The sequence below is a fragment of the Ailuropoda melanoleuca genome, chromosome 7 (assembly GCF_002007445.2).
Source record: "Ailuropoda melanoleuca isolate Jingjing chromosome 7, ASM200744v2, whole genome shotgun sequence".
NCBI lineage: Eukaryota > Metazoa > Chordata > Mammalia > Carnivora > Ursidae > Ailuropoda > Ailuropoda melanoleuca.
Window position 1 is genome coordinate 37,233,350 of NC_048224.1, and position 23,230 is coordinate 37,256,579.

The 23,230-nt window shown below is 39.2% G+C and overlaps 1 protein-coding gene across 3 annotated transcripts in view; it reads right to left on the bottom strand.

Annotated features, from left to right (window-relative positions):
* Positions 1-23,230, bottom strand: part of TMEM245 (transmembrane protein 245) — a 93,222-nt gene that overhangs the window by 39,915 nt on the left and 30,077 nt on the right. For 2 of the 3 annotated variants that reach the window (XM_034664234.1, XM_019796742.2), the window contains exons 6-9: positions 21,522-21,691; positions 18,553-18,576; positions 13,363-13,467; positions 6,768-6,850 (exon numbers count right to left, since the gene is read on the bottom strand). In XM_034664234.1, coding sequence (XP_034520125.1) covers positions 6,768-6,850; positions 13,363-13,467; positions 18,553-18,576; positions 21,522-21,691 — 382 coding nt within the window. The remainder of the gene's footprint in view (positions 1-6,767; positions 6,851-13,362; positions 13,468-18,552; positions 18,577-21,521; positions 21,692-23,230) is intronic. The other variant, XM_034664233.1, reaches the window with a different exon arrangement.

Genomic DNA, 23,230 nt, shown 5'->3' on the forward strand with positions numbered 1-23,230 from the left:
TAATTTAAAATAAAGAAAAAATTAAAAACTAGTACATTTTTAGTGTACTGTATCAATAACTCTTGGAATTCCATGTATTCAAACGATCAGTAACTGACAAATTGTCGATCGGTCATCGCACGCAGGTACAAATGAACCACATGCAGGAATCTTTGACTTCCAAGCCTAACACTTAATTCTACGATTTGAGAGGCCCTTCAAGCTCTCCTTAGCTTTTAGACTCACTTTCCCCAGAACCTCCCTTTCATTCTGCTCTGTCTGGTTTCTCTGCCCATACATGTTCCTGATCATCTGCCTTATTCAGCCCCAGCCTTATTCCAGCCTCAGAGCTGCTCGGAAACCTGTGAGACATGCAAATTCTTGGGCCCAGGTCCAGACTTACTGAAAAATGGGGTTGGGGCCCATCAACCTGTACCCTAAGGATTCCTGAAAGTGATTCTGATACACGCTAAGAACTGAGTGAAGAACTGAGAAAGAAAACAAGAAAAGAAAGAGGGTGAATCATTGTATTCAATGGAGATCTTTTTGGTTAAGATGTGAGGAACTCCTGAGCAGAGTTCCATCTATACAAAGAGGAGTCTCTACAAGCTTTACTCTTCATGCCATGAGACACGGCCTCCCCACTACCTTGTTAACTAAGGAGGCTGTGTCATCCGCCTTAATCAATAACACATTACGTATGCCCAGTATTTTCTGAAGGAGAAATATTTTCACATAGTCTTTATTTTTTTAAAGATTTTATTTATTTATCTGAGAGAAAGAGAGAGAGTGTGCACACAAGCAGGGGGAAGGGCAGAGGGAGAGGGAGAAGCAGACTCCCCGCTGGGCAGGGAGCCCGATGCGGGGCTTGATCCCGGGACCCTGGGATCACAACCTGAGCCACAGGCAGATGCTTCACTGACTGAGCCACCCAGGCGCCCCTCATATATTCTTTAAATTGTACTTCAAAGGGTTGTACATTATAGATGTTGACATTCACAAATTTAATAGTCCTCATTTCAACTATCCATGGGTGATGCCCAAAGGCCAAGGCAAGGAGTAACCATGAACTTTCCCAAAGCCTAAATATGACACACAATACAAAGCCAGTTTATGGGGAAAGAGTCAAATAGTGAGTCAAGTCAAATGTGCAACGTTCTCAACTTACAGCAGTTTTATATACTTGTGATAACTTGCGTGTGTGTGTCTGTGTATGTGTGTGAGAGAGAGAGACACACAGAGAGAGAGATGGTCCTAAGAGAGAAAGAGAGAGTCCTAAAGAGAAAGCCAACTGCCACTGACAGCCACAAATGCAATGATACCTAGGAAAGCACTTGTGTTTAACCAGAGAAAAAGACATTTTGGATACATTAGAAAGTGGAATGTCAAATTGGTAATGGTTTCGCTCTCTAACATTAACCAGTTCTTCCTACACTCCAAATAAAGCATTTCTGAAACTTTTGGCAAATTCTCAAATATTTCTCAGCAAGTGAAGACAAAACTTTAGAGATTACAGATGTAATAATCTAAGTATGAAGATATGAACAGGAAATTGAGATCTTTAAATAGAGATGGGGGGCGCCTGGGTGGCACAGCGGTTAAGCGTCTGCCTTCGGCTCAGGGCGTGATCCCGGCGTTGTGGGATCGAGCCCCACGTCAGGCTCTTCCGCTATGAGCCTGCTTCTTCCTCTCCCACTCCCCCTGCTTGTGTTCCCTCTCTCGCTGGCTGTCTCTATCTCTGTCAAATAAATAAATAAAATCTTTAAAAAAAAAAAATAAATAAATAAATAGAGATGGGATTTGAGAGAAATTAAGTAGCTTTTAAATTATTCTAGTATTTAGAGGTTCCTCAGTGCTTTGAAGGAACTGCTGAATATTCTCAATTATCTGGTACATTTTATGGGGAAAATTATACAAATTATAGTGTTAAAGTATGAGGATTCACATTAGGGTCTGAAGAGATCTTTAATGACTCTTGTGAGTCTACTATTAGGCCTGCTAAATTCTTGCTGGCTACTGTGAAAACACTTTGCCAACATACTCACACAGGTGTCCTAAGAGCTACAGATGAGAGGAGCTGTCTTGAGGCCAGGTCAAAGGTCTAGACCTCCTCACAAGAAGTGTCCTCTAGGAGACAAAGGGCCAAACCACCTGAGCAACCTTGGCTGGGACATGCTGGGATGTGCCTTGATCTTATACCAAGCACAGCCAATCACTAACTCTCCTATCCTAAGTCAAGAAGGATCCCTCAGGGGGCACCTGGGTGTCTCAGTCGTTAAGCGTCTGCCTTTGGCTCAGGGTGTGATCCCAGAGTCCTGGGATCGAGCCCCGCATCGGGTTCCCTGCTCCGCTGGGAGCCTGCTTCTCCCTCTCCCACTTCCCCTGCTTGTGTTCCCTCTCTCGCTGGCTGTCTCTGTCAAATGAATAAATAAAATCTTTAAAAAAAAAAAAAAAAAAAGAAGGATCCCTCAGGAGAAACCAAGTTCCTACAAAGTGGACTGCCCTACCCTCATCTTCCTGGGTAAAGGTTAATCTGTATCACAATTTGACCTACCAAGAGAACAACTAAAAACAACTTAGCTTAGCCTGCTGGATTCCTCCCAAGTAAGGGAAGGGCTAAGTCACATTCAGCACCATTTTAATGTCATCTCCTAATGAGGGTCATGAAATCAACAGGCTTGAGACTAGTTAACAGAAAGTAGGAAATGGACTCCAAGTGAACAGAACCACCCAAGACATGAATTCAGATGTGCTCCAACTTCACTTATTTTCTTTCTTTCTTTCTTTCTTTCTCTTTCTTTCTTTCTTTCTTTCTTTCTTTCTTTCTTTCTTTCTTTCTTTCTTTCTTTCTTTCCTTCCTTCCTTCCTTCCTTCCTTCCTTCCTTCCTTCCTTCCTTCCTTCCTTCCTTCCTTCCTTCCTTTCTTTCTTTCTAGATTTTATTTATTTATTTGACAGACAGAGAGACAGCCAGTGAGAGAGGGAACACAAGCAGGGGAGGTGGGAGAGGAAGAAGCAGGCTCCCAGCAGAGGAGCCTGATGTGGGGGCTCGATCCCAGAACGCCAGGATCACGCCCTGAGCCGAAGGCAGACGCTTAACGACTGAGCCACCCAGGCGCCCCTCCAACTTCATTTTCTATGAAGCTCTGTAAAGAGGACACTATCCTGTCTTTGTATCACCCATCAGCTCACCAAACACACTCACGGGAAGTTGAGGTATCTACATAGGGTATAAAATGTGCAACACACTGGAAGAAAGTATATATGACCAATTCCTTTTTTTTAAGGTTTAATTTATTTGAGAGAGAGAGAGAGAGAGAGAGTGCAAGTGGGGGGAGGGGCAGTGGGAGAGGGAGAAAAGCAGACTCCCCAGTGAGCAGGGAGCCCAACACCAGGCTTGATGTCAGGACCTGGAGATCATGACCTGAGCTGAAATCAAGAGTCGGCCACTTGACTGAGCCACCCAGGCACCCGCCCCTGACCAATTCTTAACTGTATCTCCTCCACTGAGTATACCCACATGAATTTTCCACAAAGTCAACTGCCATTTTCAGGACAGGAATCCACTTGAGTACTAAGTCTGCAAGAATCATTAGTATTCATGTCCACCCCTATTAATCTGCTGCAAAAGAATCAGACTTTACACAAATCATCAAAGTCTAAACAGCTTTTAAAAACCTTCCTGCATGGAGTGCCTGGGTGGCTCAACTCTTGATTTTGCCTCAGGTCATGATCTCGGGGTTGTGAGATCAAGCCCCACGTCCGGCTCCCTGCTCAGTGCAGAGTCTGCTGGGGCTTCTCTCTCGCCCTCTGCCCCTCCCCCTGCTTGCTCATGCTCTCTAAATAACTAAAAAACAAACAAACAAACAAAAACCTTCCTGCATGGAATATTACACAGCAATAAAAGGGAACACACTAACAATACATACAACATCTTCAATGAATTTCAACAGAATTATGCTGTGGGTGTGGCTATAAAGGGGCAGCATGAGGATGCCTGTGGTACGGAACAGCTCTGTATCTTGACAGTGTTGATCGCTTACAGGAAGCTACACATATGATAAAGCTGTGAACACACACACACACGAGTGCATGTAAAACTAGTGAAATGTCCACTTCCTAGTTTTGTTATTGTATTATAGTTATGCAAGATGACAACATTAGAAGAGGTGGGGTGAAGAGTCCATGGGACCTCCCTGTGCCTTTCCTTGCCATGCCCTGTGAATCTAGAATTATTTCAAAATTTAAAAACAAAAACAAGCAACTTTCTAAACTACTCTGACCTGGGGCTCCCCAGATTGTGTGTGCCTTCAATACAGTAGTAGAGATAATCAGTGCTATTGCAACTGGAAACCAATACAGAGGGGCTCTGGACTTATTTCCACTACAGAAGAATGACCAGCAGAGAAGAGAAGCCACTGAAATATTAAGGCTGCCAATTTTTTAACTTCACTCCAGATCTCTCTCCTGAACTACAAACCAACACAGCCAGCCAATGGCCTACCGGATGCCTCTGCTTACACTTCCCATAGGCACCTCAAACACCACAGGTAAAAAAGTAAGTGAATTTCTTCCCCACCATATCTGCTCCTCAATTTCCCATCTTGGTCAATCTACCATCATCCACCAACTTCCAAAGCTAGATTTCTTCCAACTATATCCAACTAATCACCAGCCACCCTCCTTAAGGCCTTACAAATCTGTCCATCACGTTCATTTCCACTGCAACTGTCCACAATCATCTCTCAGCTGGTTTACTCTAGTCTAACTGGTCTAAAAGGCTCAAATCTTGTACCCTGTCCATCTTTTCTCCACAGTACAGAGGGAAAAACTGTTCCAGAATGAAATGTTTATGCCACTTCTCTTCTGTCCTTAATCAAGATAATGAACGTATCTACCACTCTCAAAAGTTTCCTCGTGGGGGCACCTGGGTGGTTCAGCCATTAAACATCTGCCTTTGGCTCAGGTCATGATCCCAGGGTCCTGGGATCGAGCCCCACATCAAGCTCCCTGCTCAGTGGGAAGCCTGCTTCTCCCTCTCACACTCCCCTTGCTTGTGTTCCCTCTCTCGCTGTCTCTCTGTCAAATAAATAAATAAAATCTTTAAAAAAAAAGTTTCCTTGTGCCCCTATGTCTCCCCCCTCCCAGAACCGACTCCTATCCACAGACAACCACTGATCTTTCTGTCACTATAGATTAGTTTGCAGTATGAACTGGTTTCTTTTTTTTTTGTCTGACTTCTTTCACTCAGCATAATTATTTGGAGATTCAACCATGCTGCTACATTTACAGTTCAATTTTCTTTAATGCTAAGTATTATTCCTTTATATGGATATACTACAATTTGTAACTAATCAGAAATATTAAGAGCAAGCACTTTGAGTATGCTCTGGGTAACAGGAGATAAGTGCAGAGAAATATATTTTGAAAGATGTCTTTTTAAGGATATTCAAATATGATTTTAAACCAAGTTCAAGAAATGTCCAAACAGGTTTCACATAAAGAAAGAGAGTCAACTGGAAGGAGGAAACCAAGCTAAATCTCAATTTACAACCCTAAAACTAGCTATGTCCTACTTAAATTAGTGACTACCTTGGAGTTAAAGAAAAAAAAGAAAGAAAAAAAGAAAAACGGAGGCCATACAATTTGTCATCAACAAAGTGACATAAAACCTCTCTCACAGGGGCACCTGGATGGCTCATCAGTTGGGCGTCTGCCTTCGGCTCAGGTCATGATCTCAGGGTCCTGGGATCGAGCCCCATGTTTGGCTCCTGATCACAGGGAACCTGCTTCTCCCTCTCCTCCCTGCTCGTGCTCTCTCTCTCTCTCAAATAAATAAAATCTTAAAAAAAAAAAAAAAAAGGAAAGAAAGAAAAAACTCTGTCACAGAAGCCAAATTAAACAAGTACACAAAGAGATCCTCTAAGACAGGGGTTGGCAAATTTCTTCTGTAAAGGGCCAGAAAGTAAGTATTTCAGGCTCTTGGGGACATAAAATGCAAATACTCAATTCTACCTGTTCTTGCAGCCCCCAAACAGCCATAGACAGTATTTAAATGAATGACTGTGGTTTGTTCTAATAAACCTTTACAGAAGCAGGTGGCTGGATTTCACCCTGAGACACAGATTGCCAACCTTGCTTCCAAAATGATGCAAAGTGAGGGCTCTTGCGTGGCTCAGTCAGTTAAGCATCTGACTCAGTTTTGGCTCAGGTCATAATCTCAGGGTAATGAGATCGAGCCCCATGTCGGGCTCCGCGCTCAGCTGCAGGTCCGCTTGCGATTCTCTCCCTATTCCTCTCCTTTTGCCCTTCCTCCCGCTCATGCTCCCTCTCTGAAATAAATAAATCTAAAAAAAAAAAAAAAAAAAAAAAAAAAAAAAAAAAAAAGATACAATGTGGAAACACTTCTGATTCTGCCACTGGGGGATTATCCCAATTTGCTTAACCTTTGATCCTGATTCCTTGTCTGTGAAATGGGGATAGTCTCCTCATTCTTCTCAGTCACTGTGAGGAACACAGGACACACTATAGGTAAAAGTGCTTTGCAAATCATAAACATAAATTGCAAATCTCACTTCAAATATAAAGACATTGACCATAAACTGTTCCCAAGATCTCCCACCATCCCCCAAACCATGCCGTTCTTATGCAAAAATGACAACATTCATCAAAGCTTTTCTCTTTCCATCTTTCCTCTTCCAAGGTAGCCGCATCAGTGAAGATCGTTTTGTGAAAACAGATACTGAACCTCGGGCACCCATTTCTATTTTTGCTAAAATAATATTCTTACTTTGCCCACTCGGGATGATTTGCTAGAGTCTCATTAATCAAATTGCTTGTGACTTCAATCATGTGTACACTCTCTTGATGGACCTGTATTATGGAGAGGAGAGAAAAGAATCTCAACAAAAAATAAGCTCAATTTAACATTTATTTTTCTACACTATTATTGGAACAATGCTTTTAGAGTCAAACAATTATACATTTTAGTTTCAATTAATTTAGAAACCTGTACTGAATAGCTGTTAGGCATAATGTTCTATGACCCTCAGTATGGAAAATATATAATAGCTCGCCTTCAAGAAGCTCAACTTCAGGAAAAATTACATAAAAAGATACGTTCAAATACTTATACATATACAGTATGTATATGTATAGGTAAATATACAGTTCACACACCTGTGTCTATAGTGTATGTAAGCAATATCAACACCGCATGAGCTTATAAAATTATGATGCACTGTGAGACATACAAGCAAATAAGGAATTTAGTAAGGTTTCTGAGAGAAAAACAAAAAAGCCAGCTGAAACTGCATCTCAGCATTTACTTTGCTAAATAAATAACCAACAAAACGAGGGGATAGGGGTGCCTGGGTGGCTCAGTCAGTTAAGCGTCTGACTCCTGATCTCAGCTCAGGTCACGTCCTCAGGGTTGTGAGATCAAGCCCTGTGTCGGGATACCAGCTCAGCATGGAGGCTGCTTGAGATTCTCTCTCTCCCTCTGCCCTTCACACTCTCACCCTCTAAAATTAATTATTAAAAAAAAAGAGAGAGAGAGAGCAATAAAAAGAAACAAGCCAGTGTCAGAGAACATGCTCTATATTTTACTATTTTTTAAAAGATTTCTTGGACAGAGAGAGCGAAAAAGAGAGAATGAGCAGGGGGAGGGGCAGAGGGAGAAGCAGACTCCCCATTGAGCAGGGAGCCTGACTTGGGGCTTACTTCCCAAGATCATGACCCGAGCCGAAGGCAGCCACTTAACGGACTGAGCCATCCAGGTGCCCCTATATTTTACTATTTTTTAATTAGGCATACTGAGTATATGGTTTATCCTGATATTCCATGTTTACTTAAAAAAACATGATTCTGCTGTTGTCACTTCACATTGGCTGACAGTGTTTTTCAAGACCTTTATATTCTTATTAATTTGCTATCTACTTCTTCTCAATTATTGCAAGAAGAGTATTACTGAATGCCTAACTATAATAATTGGTTTGTCTATTTCTCCTTTTAATTCTGAATATTTTCCTTCACGTATTTTAGAGATCTATTGTTAGGAACATACACATTTAAAATTGGTATGTCCTACTGCAGAATTACCTCTCATCATTATGAAAGTCCTTATTTCTTATTTGTCTTCAGTAATATCTGAAAAATTGTCTGATATTAATATAATCACTCTACAGTTATGCTTAGTTTGCATGCTGTATCTGTTTTCATCCTTTTACTATCAATCTTTTTATGGCTTTGAATTTCAAGGGTAAACCACTTATAGATACCACTGAGCTAGAACTTGCTGTTTTATATCCAGTCTGAAAATCTCTGCCATTTGATTATTTAATTGCCTCACATTTAATATACCCATTGATATGACTGGATTTAGGTCTATTTTGCTATTTGCTTTCTGTCTCATCCCTATTATTCTTTTACTGCCCTCTGTGTTAAGCAATTATATTTTAATATACCATTTTAGGTCTCTAAAATTTGTTAGTGGTTACTCTTTATCTTAAGCTTACCACAGTTTTATCACAGACCACCTCAAGTTAATACTGACGTACCTCCAATAAAATATAAGAACTTTATACCAGTATAATTCTGTTTCCCAGTCTTCTTCTTTGTGCTATGGTTATACATATATAGTTCATCTATGTGTATTATAAACTCTACAATACAGTTTCTTACTTTTCTTTAAATAGTCCGGTTAACTGAAAAGGGGGGGAATATAATTTTTATATATACCCACATATTTACAAGTTATTTCTGGAGTCATTTCTCTTCAGTCTGAAGGAACTCCTTTAGCATTCCTTATACTGTAGGTCTGCTATTAACAAATTCTCAGTTTTGGTTATCTAGAAATACTTTTATTTTGCCTTTACTTTTAAAGAATAGTTTCAGAGGGGCACCAAGGTGGCTCAGTCAGTTAAGCATCTGCCTTCGGCCCAGGTCATGATCCCAGAGTCCTGGGATCAAGCCCCGCCATCAGGCTCCCTGCTCTCTCAGGCTCATGTGCATGTGCTCTAATAAATAAAATCTTTAAATTAAAAAGTTTCAGTGAATATAAAATTCTTGGCTGACTAGTTGTTTTTTCCCCCAAGACTGAATATGTCATTCCAATGTCTTATGGTATTCACTGTTCATTATGAGAACTCAGTCATTATTTGTTTTGTGGTTCTCCTGTGCGTGATGTGTAATTTTTCTCTTGCTTCAAGATTTTTTTTTCTCTTTGGCTTTCAGTATTTGGACTATGATGTGTGTCTAGTATGGTTTGTTTTGTACGTACTTATTCCACTCGGCATTTGTTGAGCTTCTTAGCTATTTTAATGTTTTTCATCAAACTTGAGAAGTTTTTGACCATTATTTCTTCAAGTATTTTTTCCACTCTTCTCTTTCTCCTTTCACTTTCTGGGGTGCGAATTACATGTCTATTAGAATCTTTGCTCTCGGGGCGCCTGGGTGGCACAGCAGTTAAGCGCCTGCTTTCGGCTCAGGGCGTGATCCCAGCGTTCTGGGATCGAGCCCCACATCAGGCTCCTCTGCTGTGAGCCTGCTTCTTCCTGTCCCACTCCCCCTGCTTGTGTTCCCTCTCTCGCTGGCTGTCTCTATCTCTGTCAAATAAATAAAATAAAATCTTAAAAAAAGAAAAAAAAAAAAAGAATCTTTGCTCTCATCCTACAAATCTCTGAGTCTCTCCTCAACCACTATTTTAAAAATATTTTGTTCGTCAGATTGGGTACCTTCCACTGATCTTTCTTAAAATCCATTTTTTTTTCCTGGATCCCAAATCTGCTGTTGAGCCTATCTAGTAAATTTTTCATGTTGTTGCTCTTTTCACCTGTAGGATTTCCATTTGGTTCTGTTTTATAGTCTCCATTTCTCTGCTGAGCATCTGCATTTGTTTACATATTATTAGCATACTTTTAGAACATATTTATAATAGCTGCTAAATCCAACATCTGCACTACTTAAGTATCCACTTCTTTGTTTTTTTTCCCCCTCCAAGTCACACTTTTGTTTCTTTTGTGGTTAAAAAATTGCTTAAAAAATGCATAACAGGGGCGCCTGGGTGGCACAGCGGTTATGCGTCCGTCTGCCTTCGGCTCAGGGCGTGATCCCGGCGTTGTGGGATCGAGCCCCACATCAGGCTCCTCTGCTATGAGCCTGCTTCTTCCTCTCCCACTCCCCCTGCTTGTGTTCCCTCTCTCGCTGGCTGTCTATCTCTGTCAAATAAATAAAATCTTTAAAAAAAAAAATGCGTAACAACTCTGGATTTTGTTTTGTTCTTCTGAGAGCTGTTTTTTGTTTCAGGAAGTGATTAACTTATCTGTAGTGAAGCTGCAAAATCTGCCTTCCCTGTCGCTGATGTTTCTGCTCAGTGTTTTTTTATTTTATTATTATTTTTTAAAGCCGAAAGCCTTCTCCTGAGCCTGTATAGCTTAGCAGAGAGCAAATGATTTTGGCAAAAATGCTCAGATACTTCACAATCGGAATCTTCATCGTCTGCAGCCTGAGATGTGTGAGTTGAGAAATGCAATCAAAGGCATAACCAGACTTTCACTGTTCATAGGGCTCCTTAGGGTCTCCCATATACCAGTTTAGGATGTGTGGTTTATCAATCTTCTTATTAAGCCCTTCATTGTTCTCTTGCTTCTAGAATCTCCCCCTTTAATTTATAGTTGCTCTGTTGCCAGGCCCAAACCAAGTCTACCACCTCCCACAGGAAAAGCTACAGGTTTCTGTTGCCCAAGCTAGGCAGGATGAGAAAAACTCCAAGGAATAAGGCCACAAACCACCTGTTTTACCAGATGCAGTAACAGTTTTTCATGAACAAATACTCCTCAAATTGTTGCTTAACAGATGGTTTTCCAATGCCCTGATATGGTGTTTTTAATAACTTTTTTTTAAAAGATTTTATTTATTTGAGAGAGAGACAGAGCACAAGTGGGGCGGGGGGCGGGGGGAGCAGAGGGAAAGGGAGGAGCAGAGCCCCTGCTCAGCGGGGAGCCCGACACGGGGCTCAATCCTAGGACCCTGGGATCATGACCTGAGCCGTCAGACACTTAACCAACTGAGCCACCCAGGCATCCCAGTGTTTTTAATAATTTTATACTGTTTTGTTCTTGCTTTCTGTGGAAAGGATTTATCTGACATCCTTGCCCTGCTACTACCCAAAGATGAAGCCAAAGAGGATTTTCTGACAAACTGGATGTGGACACAAAGGAAAGAATGTAGTCAAGGATGACCCTGTGGCTTTTCACCTAAGCAAGTATAATGGAGTGGTCATTTATGCTAAAATAGTTAAACTATCAGGAGGAGAACAGACAAGCAAGGGAAAAGCTGAAATTCAGTTTTTGACATGTTACATTTGAGATGGCTATTAGACATTCAAGTGGATACTCTCATGGTGTTTTAGAGAATCCATTACCGGCTGGCAGAATAAATAGATAACCAATAAGTCTCCTTCTCAAAAGCTCAGTTTCATGAGTCCTAGACCACAAAGAAGTGGTTCAGTAATACATGTTATCAAAGTTCAGGAAAGCAAAAGCTCACTGAAGCATGGGTTGAACAAAGAAAAAGGATTTGAAAAATGAACAGAATTGAGCAGTCAAGAAGACCCTAAGCATAGGGGCGCCTGGGTGGCACAGCGGTTAAGTGTCTGCCTTCGGCTCAGGGCGTGATCCCAGCGTTATGGGACCGAGCCCCACATCAGGCTCCTCTGCTATGAGACTGCTTCTTCCTCTCCCACTCCCCCTGCTTGTGTTCCCTCTCGCTGGCTGTCTCTATCTCTGTCAAATAAATAAAATCTTAAAAAAAAAAAAAAAGACCCTAAGCATAGAAAGAAAGAAAGGTAAGTGGAATAGAAGAGGAGGAGAGAAGAAAAAAAAAAGCAAGATCATAAAAGGTTTCTCTAAGAACTAGAAGGTAAGAATGTATAATGGCAGGTTTAGGCAAAATATAACAAAAACAAAAAAGGTCTCTAAACAAGTCTATATGGTTTATATAAGTGACTATACATGATCAATATCCGAAGAACAGATAAGAACTACACAGAAACTGAAACAGAGATATGGAGAGAGCAAGTTGTTAGGAGCAAAGACTGAGGACATACTGAGGCTGAGAATAACTGAGAACAGGACTTCCAAGTGGAGATTCACATAGCAGGAAACAATGGTAAATTCTGCATATCAGAATATCTATTGATAACATATCTCTACAGCACTATATGAAAATTTTTCATATCCATGATTTCACATAAACTTCACAATTCCTGGAAAATAACATATCAACATCTAGGATGAGAACTTTAGTGTACTTCAGATAAAGGTTAAGATACATAATAAAAATTTATTTTAAAAGACAGTAAGATACATCACTACAGAGAAAATTTTAGCTGTACTTTAGAGAATGGCTTTTGTTTTGTTTTGTTTTTATAAAGAAGGGTGTTAAAACCTGAATGTTTGTATCCTCCCATAATTTTTATGTTCAAATCCTAACCTTCAATATGGTGGTTAAGAGACAGGGCCTTTGGGAAATAATTAGGTCATGAGGATGGAGTCCTCATGATGGGATTAGTGTCATTATAAGAAGAGACACAAGACAGGTGATCCTTCTCTCCTCCATGTGAGGGTACAAGGAGAAAATGGTCATTTCTAAACCAGACATAGTGCCTTTACCAAGAACTTGACCATGCTGGCACCTTGATCTGAGACTTCCAAACTCTAGAACTGTGACAAATAAATGTTTCTTGTTTAAGCCACCCAGTCTGTGGTATTCTGTTATAGCAGTCCGAACTAAGAAGAGAAAGAATTGGAAATGTAAGCTGGAAGGACCCAGAAAGTAAGACATAAAGATTCTATGGTAAATTAGCAGAAAGAACAATGAGACAAAAAGGGAAGGAGCTAATCAAGAAATTCTGATCTAGTAAACAAGGAACTAACTAGATTAGGACTCATGAGACCAGATCATAGTTCTCCCATTAAAAGAGGAAGCCACTTATTCTTCACTATCTCAATTTTTTCATCTGTGATCATTTCTGAGAATTTTGATAACAAAATTAAAATGCACATAAAAAAGTTAAAAGTAGGCAAATTCATGGCAAAACTAATAATGTAAAAATCTAAATAATTTAATTGTTATATATATTTATAATCAAAGTAAGTTTTCTATGACAGCTTCTGCCAGCTTTTTATAAGTACCATAATTCTTTTTTAAGTAGGCTCCATGCCCAGTACGGAGCCCAGCTTGGGGCTTGAACTCACAACCCTGAGATCAAGACCTGAGCTTATACCAACAGTCAGATTCTGAACTAACTGAGCCACCCAGGCGCCCCTGCATACTACAATTCCAGCAAGAGTTTATTAATGGCAATAGCAATTGTTATACTCTACCTTTGCAGTCAGGAGTAGAGCTAAAAGAAGGGTTCCTATCACTAACAAAAATATGATGAAAATGCTTATTATTTTGTCTAACATCTTCTCCAACCAGATGATCATCTGCACAGAAACGAAAAAGAGAATTACTTATCTTTCAACCACAGCTTAATAAAAATGCATATATATTCAAATATTATTAAGACAAAATAGGGTATTCAGCATTGTAAATCAAACTATGGCATAACAATTAAAGCAGTGAAAGGTGTAAGCAACTTCAGAAAATTAATTAACAGAATTACTATTATATAAAAAAAGAGTTTATTATTGTCCTATCTATGAACATAATCCATATTTACATTTGAATTCTCATACAGTGGTATATTTATTTACATTTTAAATTGTAATTTATAATCTGGTAAATATTCTAAACAAAATAAAATATTTAAATGAAATAATAATACATTAGCTGACCTCAAATCTCATGAAATTTTACTGTCAATCAGCAAATATAGATAGCTTTAGAAAAAGTATGCCTCTTACAAAACAGGTATGCCCGAAATTATACAGATAAAATAGGAGCAAATTAAAATAGGAATTACATTCAAAATATTTTTTTCCCTTTGATGCTGTTAGGGTTACAAAACAGTAATAATAAAAATCTAATGTTAAGGTAATGATAACATCAATTTCAGAATACTACCCTGGGGGAAAGGGTCAAGTAGGCAGATGCACAATCAGGAGGGGTACAAAATGGGCCTGAATTAGACTCACTGATGTTCTTTACATCTTTTTATATTTGAAATATTTCATAACAAAATATTTCTTAAGATCTAATATTCCACTTGAAATCTCCATTCTTTTTAAAACATAAGCTTTAGGACAAACTGACTGTAAATAAAGAATAATCATTACTATAATGGTTATTCCTTAATCAATAATTAAAATTATACTTTCCCTAAATGCTACTTGACATTCCATTCTGAGTATAACTTCTCTCATCTTCCACAATCACAAATAATCCTACATTTTAAAAAATTTTTGTTCTCAGAATATATAGTAATTGACACATTTCTAGAATTCCTGCCATACAAAGCTACCATTTAACATTTCAAAAATAAAGTCAATTAGACTGATGACTGCTGAAACACCACACTGCACCCTTCAATCCCCTACAAAAGCTACAGCATTGCTGAATAAGTTAGTCTTAATTTAAATCTGAATTATGCTCTCCAGTGAGTTAAACACACAAGAGCAAAGAATGGTGGCTAAAAACAAAACAAGACTGCTAAAACATTTACTTTCCATTCCATGCTATACGCTTGCGTCCCTTTACCTTTCGTGAAAGATACTATCACTAAGAGATCAATGCTGCAGTGAACTCAAAGATAAAAAGTTCATCTTTTATCTTGACAATTATAGCTTCAAACAAAAGAGTTAATTTTCAGTGCATGCTACCAAAGCATCAAAGACAACGCAGAGATTAAAAAAAGTAGTATCAAGTTTCTAAGATATGGAAGGTCAGATGTCATATTTTGAATGCATGTTCTAAAGTCAATGAAACTGAAAAGTTTCACAATCAGAAACCAACTCAACACATAGTTCTTGAGACAATTTCCTGAGGAAATAGCTAGTGTTGTATTATTCCTTTTTGCAGTTCCCAAGCCTGACAGTGCATGGCACATGGTAAAAGCTCAAATACATATTTGAACAGGCAAACATAATTTCAGAATTAAGACGAGATTTTGGTATTCACAAATTACAATTTCTAAAAATAACTTGGGAGCCCCAATTTTTTTTAAAAAATGTCTATTCGGAAATATATTTCTTTAAATGTAAATGATGCTTTATTTAGACAGTATATCTAAATTTAAGTCTTGGTATTTCTAACATATAAAACAAGGAATTCACANGCTTTCTTTTTCTCTGTCAAAAAAAAAAAAAAAATCTTTAAAAAAAAAAAAAAAAAAAAAGAACAAGGGGAGTGGTTTTTGTTTTTTTTTTTAAAGTCAAAACAGGAGAAAAAAATGTGTGGCTGGGGGGAGGTGGTGCATAGAACATAGGATCAATCAATAAAGAGGAAATAACAAAGTGGACAAAAAACTTAGATGGAGGAAAAGAACTCCCAGAAAGAGTGACTGGAACAAGACTCTCAAGGAAACAGAAACTCAGACATAGAGAAACATAGGGGCGCGTGGGTGGCTCAGTCAGTTAAGCATTTGCCTTCGACTCGGGTCATGATCCCAGGGTGCTGGGATCGAGCCCCACATTGGGCTCTCTGCTCAGCGGGAGAGTCTGCTTCTCCCTCTGCCCCTGCTCGTGCTCTCTCAAATAAATGAATGAAAGCTTGAAGATAAAAAAAAAAAAGAAAAAGGAGAAACATGGACTGAAGAAGCAATGGAGAAACAGAAGGGAATGGAGGAGAGAATTCCTAAGAAATGCAGGAGGCACTGTTCCAGGAGACAGATCCTGTGCTGTGCTCAGCTTTGGGCAACCAGAGCCACACCACCTGTCATCACTGCTATTAGCTGTCATGACTGCCTGCCAGTAGAAGTCACACTGTCCCTGGTGATCTCCCCAGCCTTCTACGCTCTGAGAAATTATTTTAGTTATTAAACTTTACTTTCTTAAAGGGGAAGGGGAGCAATTTTAAAATGAGATTCTGAATGTTTCCAGTGTGAATGAAGGGCAAGCACTTTTTAAAATTTAGAGAGGTCAGTAAATGTCTGGTTACACTGCAAGACTTTGAAACTTCTAAACTGGCTTTATTTATAGCAAGCTATTAAGAAAGTTACCATTCCACTNTTTATAGCAAGCTATTAAGAAAGTTACCATTCCACTACTGAGTTTTCTATTTCATTATTCTGGGCCTGTAGGCTTTCATTTTGCTTTGTTTTCTTTTTTTTTTTTTTTAATCTAATTGTAGCTGAGTCTTAGTGCAAATAACCAACATTAAAAAATAAGACAAGCCTTGAGAAATAAGTTATGTCTCAATTAACCACAGATATGTTCTCTCACCCTCCCTTCCCTTGAATTGGTTTCCTAGTTCACTCCACTTGAACTTGACATACCAAATACCCAATGCTGCAAATTTTCTGACCTTGGATGTAATGTAATAAAACAGACCTCAACCTACTTATGTGCTTTCCTAGAATGCACAGTCCCAGAACTTACAGCAGTCACTCCTGCTCTCCACCAATGCTTTACCTATGCTACAAAGAATCACCAAAGAAAAGAAACCATCACTTGATCTCTTAGGAATCTTTTAAAACTGAGTCATAACTGGTTAGCTATGAATTAGGCTCCTAAATTAGGTGTTCTAACTCATGTAGTCATCGAAGGTTAAATCAAATTGCACATAATGATTTAGCTCCCCTTTATCTCATCATTTGAGGACAATTTCATTTCAATATACACAAGTTGGAGAAGTGTATAAAACCACCTACTTTGATCAAAATAAGAAAATGTGACTTTTGTTTGCAGCACTATCATTTGCCAAGGATTGTACTCATTTACTCATATTAGTTTTGCAGGGAATGGAGGTATAGACAAAAGCATGTATGTTGGTGGGGGCAGGGGGGTCGCCAGTAAGCATACGTATGTATGTACGTATTTTTTATTTATTTATTTATTTATTTATTTATTTATTTATTTATTTATTTAACACACTGTTTATTTTCCAATCCAAAGTTCAGAAGTTTACAAACTGAGGGCTTCAGAGGGGAGGGGGGTGGGGGAATGGGATAGACTGGTGATGGGTAGTAAGGAGGGCACGTATTGCATGCACTGGGTGTTATACGCAACTAATGAATCATCGAACTTTACATCAGAAACCAGGGATGTACTGTATGGTGACTAACATAATAAAAAAACATTAAAATAAAAAAAAATAAAAAAAGAAGTTTAAGGCATTGTCAAGTCCCCCCTTTCTTCTTCTTCAAAAAGAAAGAAGAAAACCCTAATCTCTATACTCAAAAGTGCCACATTGGTCTAAGAAGTACCACATTCTTCTTAAGGTCTGCCATAATATCTCCACCAAAAATTTTAGTTTTTTTGTGTTTAAACACAATACACATAAATGTCATCTCTTGCTATCTGTCCCAGGGATTTGATAAATTTATATATGTGGGCTATATGTCACAAGTACAGCACTCCTAATTTATCTGGATTATCCTTTATCAAAGTTATTAAAAATGTACCTATTCCATCCAAATCATGTGAAGCATTCACCATACATACATGTGGAAAACACATGAAATTAAAGGTCACAGGCCATGACCACAATCTTTTTTTAAGTTAAAAATGAAATTCTAGAATAGCTATTAAAAAAAATATATAAATTTATCTAATATATAAATTTACCAGTCAAGTGAATTGAGTTTTTCACAGATATCTTTTTTAAAAAATTCCTGTGTCATTTATAAAATAAGTAGCAACAAAAAGTTCTCTTTCCAGGGCAACTGGGTGGCTCAGTCGGTTAAGCATCTGCCTTCGGCTCAGGGGTCCTGGGATCCAGCCCCACAGCTGGTTTCCTGCTCAAAAGGGAGCCTGCTTCTCCCTCTCTCTCTCTGCCTCTCCCCACTGCTCATGCTCTTTCTCTCAAATAAATGAATAAAAATCTTTAAAAAAAAAAAAAAAGTAAGGGCGCCTGGGTAGCGCAGTCGTTAAGCGGCTGCCTTCGGCTCAGGGCGTGACCCCGGCGTTCTGGGATCGAGTCCCACATGGGGCTCCTCTGCTGGGAGCCTGCTTCTTCCTCTCCCACTCCCCTGCTGTGTTCCCTCTCTCGCTGGCTATCTCTCTGTCAAATAAATAAAAAATCTTTAAAAAAAAAAAAAAGTTATCTTTCCTTTTCGATAACTCTTGCCTAATGTGCTCTCACACATCAAGCTAAGACTAGAACAGGGCCACATTATAGAGCTGAAAAGGAATGGCATTCACTCACAGCGGACAGAAGGACTACAACACAGAACTTCTTACACACACCTAGGCAAGGAGATACCAACCGTATATCCTAAATAAATAGCTTTGGGTGTTTAGCAAATTATACTGTGATAGTGTCAACGCTTCACGACCTTCCATAGCTTATTAATTTGAACTTTAAAAGCAAAAACTAGTTTTGACATATGGACAGAAACAGAATGAGCATGGAGATACAGGGGGAAGTTACAGAATTCAATAGTAAAAACCAACATCCATGTGTTCATTTACCTTCTTATTTAGCCAGTGCCAGAGCTTGAGGATAGGGGGTAAGGTAAGAAAGAGAAGATAAGAACAGTGGAATATCATTAGAGAATGCAATAATAGTATGAAAAGAAAAGAAAGTCACCGAGAGTATGAGGAGGAAATAATCCCAGACCAAAAAAACAACACAAAAACTAGAAAAATAATTGTAATGCATTAACAAAGTTTTAAAATCAAGTGAATATAGTATTTGTTTAAGATATACAATGATTAAAATAACCACAAGCTTTGTCGGCAATTCAACAATTAAAAATACGTAAAATAACCGGCTGCTTGTCAGCCTAAATAGTCACACCAAACTCCAAAGATCAGAATGATAAGATTCTTTCACATATCATGTACCAAAAGGATTTTTAGTCCCGATATAATTCATGTTCATATACTATGTGTTCATTGAACTTTGTGGTTGTAGCTTTATAGGATTGGTTATTTCACATTTTTTAAACAGTAGAACACGTCAGGGCTCATTTGGAACAGTGACCACTTGGCCAAAGAGCAGACACATCTAAGATTCTGTTAATATTTGGTGTATTTCCTTCCAACTAAATTTTTTAGACAAACATTTTTCTACTTTACGTAACATCCTTTTTTTCACATAAACGTTACCTCATCTAAACACCTCACGATATTTAGCGCTATAATAACTAATGCTAGTTAGTAGACCCATGATGTAAAACTTGTTAAAAATAGGATTTAAGGCATACGTAGTGATATAAATACTATGAAAGCTAAAAAGCATAATTTCAACAGAGTAGCTATAAATGCTCTCGCAGAGTTTTTACTAAAAGTACACCCAATGCATGTTTAAAACCTATACTTTGAACAATCTCCTATAGAGGAATATTTTCAAAAACACTAGTCTGATCAATCAAAATGTAACAGAAACATGAAAAATACACTTATTCCCCAAAGCAGCAACCCATATATATTATACTAGATAGAACATGATTACAGCATCAATTATAACCAGACAAATATTCAGTTTGCAATAGCCATTTATTCTGATATGCTTATTATAGCCCAAAATGCTTGTTTTATTCATTTTACTGTCTCTCTTAAGAAGAACAAATTAGCATAAAAATTTGAATAAAAAAAGACAAATTTTTACAAGGCTAATCCATCACAAATACTTTTGATACCTTCAGAACTTCAAATGACACAACTATAGAGTTGTCCTAAGTGAAGGGTTCCAAATACGCGTACACGGGATTCTGAAAACAAGATTTAGTGTCCATCCCTTCTGATAGTGGTAAGGCTGTCAGAAGTTAACCAAAATAAGAGTCGCCCTCTTTAAACAGTCTGAAGGACTATATCTGCTCTAGTAAGACAAAGCTTCACCCCAATACCAGGAAGATGTGATAAATGTTAAAATTTATGAGAAGTCTTAGACTCTTTCTTATTTAAAAAATTGGAAAAAGAATACAAATAGGCAAATCACAAAATAAAAATAAAAATAGCCAATAAGCAAACTCATTTTCATTTTTTAAAATTTCAAATTAAAACGACACTGAGATACTTCTTTTTATGAAACTGAAAAGGCTTTTTGTTACATTGTAACATCTAGCATTAGCAGGAGCTCAGGAAATGGGCACTACCCTATGTTACACATTGATGGGAATTAAAACTGGCAAACCTTCTGGATGACAGAAAGGCAATACGTAAGAAAACCTTACCTCCCTGGGGAGCCTGGGTGGCTCAAGTCAGTTAAACGTCTGGCTCTTGGTTTCGGCTCAGGTCATGATCTAGCGGTTGTGGGACTGAAACCCACACTGGGTTCTGTGCTCAGTGCTGAGTCCGCTTCAGATTCTCTCTACCTCTCCCTCTCTCTCACTCTCCCAAATAAATAAATAAAATCTTAAAACAAAAACAAAAAAACTTATCCCCCTGCATCTCTGTTGACCCAGGAGGAAGTCTGGCTCACACAGCATAGCACCCACAAAGAACTCGATTTGGTCTTGCCTGACTCTCCAGCCTCGCGTCTTCATATAGCCCACCATGACTGTGTCTTTGGTGCTAAGAAGTCACGCTGCAGCAGTCTCTACCTATCTCTGCATGGCTCCGTCCACCTGTTCTTCCTGCCCTGTCAACCTAATAAACTCCCACCTGTGCTTCACAATTTGCTCTGGCATCACCTCTTTGGCAAAACCTCCCGGGTCCCACTGCCTGGCCAACAGCGATTCCTCTCTTGCTCAGGACTACCACTGTATCCTGCACACACTTTCCTCCACAAACTTAAACCACAGCTAACACACAGAGCTTACTATGAATCAGGCTCCGATCCAGGAACTGTTACGTTTACTAACTCATTTAACCCCCCCAGTCGTTCCCCAAGGTGCATGCTATTATATTTATTGTACTGATAAGGAAAACAAGGCATAGAAAGGTTAAGAAATTCACCCAAGATCACATAGCTAGTAAGCAGCAGAACTGGGATCTGAAACCAGTTTGGAATCGGGGTTCATGCTCCTAACCAATGCCTCTAAATTTTAATGGATTGCTGTCTCTCCACTAAACAGAGTTCCTGCACCTAATTTTCTGTGAGTCAGTGGATTTTCCTGAGGACTTACCCCACTACCTGACATGTGGGAATTACTCCAGAAACACCACACTGAGGCGCCATTACCTGGCAATATAATTTTAGGCAAGTCACTTATCCCTCTAGATTTCAATTTGGTCCTTCTAAAATGAGTTGAACAGCTGTTCCATAACAACCTTTTCTCCCATTTTTAAGAGGGAAACCTCCATACACAATACTGATTTAAACTAAATCTACCCTATCCTTACAGAAAGCCAAAATTCTAAACTTGAGGTTTCATCACAGATGTAGACATTAAATGTGTCATCAACAATCACAGTACAAACACCAAATACTATGACACAGACTCTATGTATATATAAACTCCATTAAAACAGCCCAAGTGCTTAAAATACAATACCTTGCTATCAACTTTTAACAAGAATTTTCCAAGCCCGACAACGGGCCACGGGGCAAGAGCCTCCTGCCGCTCCCTCAGGAAGTGCTCCACGGCCTGCCACCACACCAGGCAGCGTTTCTCCAGGAAGTCCACAACTCCAAAGTGAATAACAAGCTTTTTGAGGATCCAGACTAGAAAGAAGGAATACATACAAAACCAAAACACAGATTACAAAGTCAGAACACGAAAAGGTCCTTTAATTTCACGTGACCTTTCTAAAACAGCGAAGCTATTATTAAATAAAAATCAATTAAGAGGGGCGCCTGGGTGGCTCAATCAGTTAAGCATCTGCCTTCGGCTCAGGTCATGATCTTGGGGTCCTGGGATCGAGGACAGCATTGGGCTCCCTGCTCAGTGGGAGTCTGGTTCTCCTTCTCCTCTGTGCTCTCTCTCTTAAATAAATAAATAAAATCTTAAAATCGATTAAGAAAAAAAAGGCAAGGGGCGCCTGGGTGGCACAGTGGTTAAGCGTCTGCCTTCGGCTCAGGGCATGATCCCGGCGTTATGGGATCGCCCCACATCAGGCTCCTCTGCTATGAGCCTGTTTCTTCCTCTCCCACTCCCCCTGCTTGTGTTCCCTCTCTCGCTGGCTGTCTCTATCTCTGTCGAATAAATAAACAAAAACTTTAAAAAAAAAAAAAAAAAGGCAAGGAGAGAGAGGAAAAGTTCATGGTATTCCAAGGTGACAGAATTAGGACAAATAACTTATCACACAATTCCCGCCTGCCTATGTACTACCTTCACCATGAAGGCCAAATCCCTGAAGGAGCCAGGGATTATTTCACAGCCCGTGTAAAAGTAAGATACTCTGATCATGATTTCAGGGACTACAATCCTAGCCCCTCATACCTTGCTCTCCAGGACAAAGAATACTAACCCCTGACATGTCCCAATTTCCTCGGCTATTATAGATTCTCTTGCCAAATGTTATACTTCTCCTTGGATGTTTAACAATGTTAGTGGCCAGAAAAGTATCAAGGATTTCAGCTGCATCATGATTTTATACCTCTGGTATCTGTTATTTCTCTACTTGATGCTGCTCTGTACATCCGAATCTCTCAGCAGGCTTCAGCAGAGAAGCAGAGTAGGGACAAGCAGGGTTGTTGCAGATGGTCCCTGAGGCTATGCAGGGCACAGCCTCTGCAGAGACCACTCACGGAGCACAATACGAATGTACCCTCTGCATTGGGCAGTGAGGCTGTCCTACAAGCAGGGGGTGAGCTTCCTATTAAAGGCCAACTAAGAAGATGGTGTGGCCAGAAGGAAGTGCTACTTATCTGTGGGGGTACCTTGAAGTCTGGACCCTGGATAATTGATCCCAACTATTATAATTTCCCTGGGGAAAGTCTGGGAATTTCTGTGTCCTTAGCCTGGGCCATGCAATCTAATGGTTCACAGTTTACTCTTCTGAACCATGAACTCAGTGTTACATGCCAGTTCAACAATTCCATCATTAACATTTCTAAATCTCTACAGAGATCCTAGGAAAGCTCCTATGGTCTCTAGAATAAGCCCAGAGTAATTATAGGCTGTAGAAAATGTTCTGGGGGCCACCTGTTCAAAGCCTGCTCTCCTAAAGCCATGTCAAATTGTTATGATGGTCTGAAGGTCAAGAAAGGACTAGGATAAATGTTAAGTCCTAACAAATTTTAAATCTTTTTTTTTTTTTT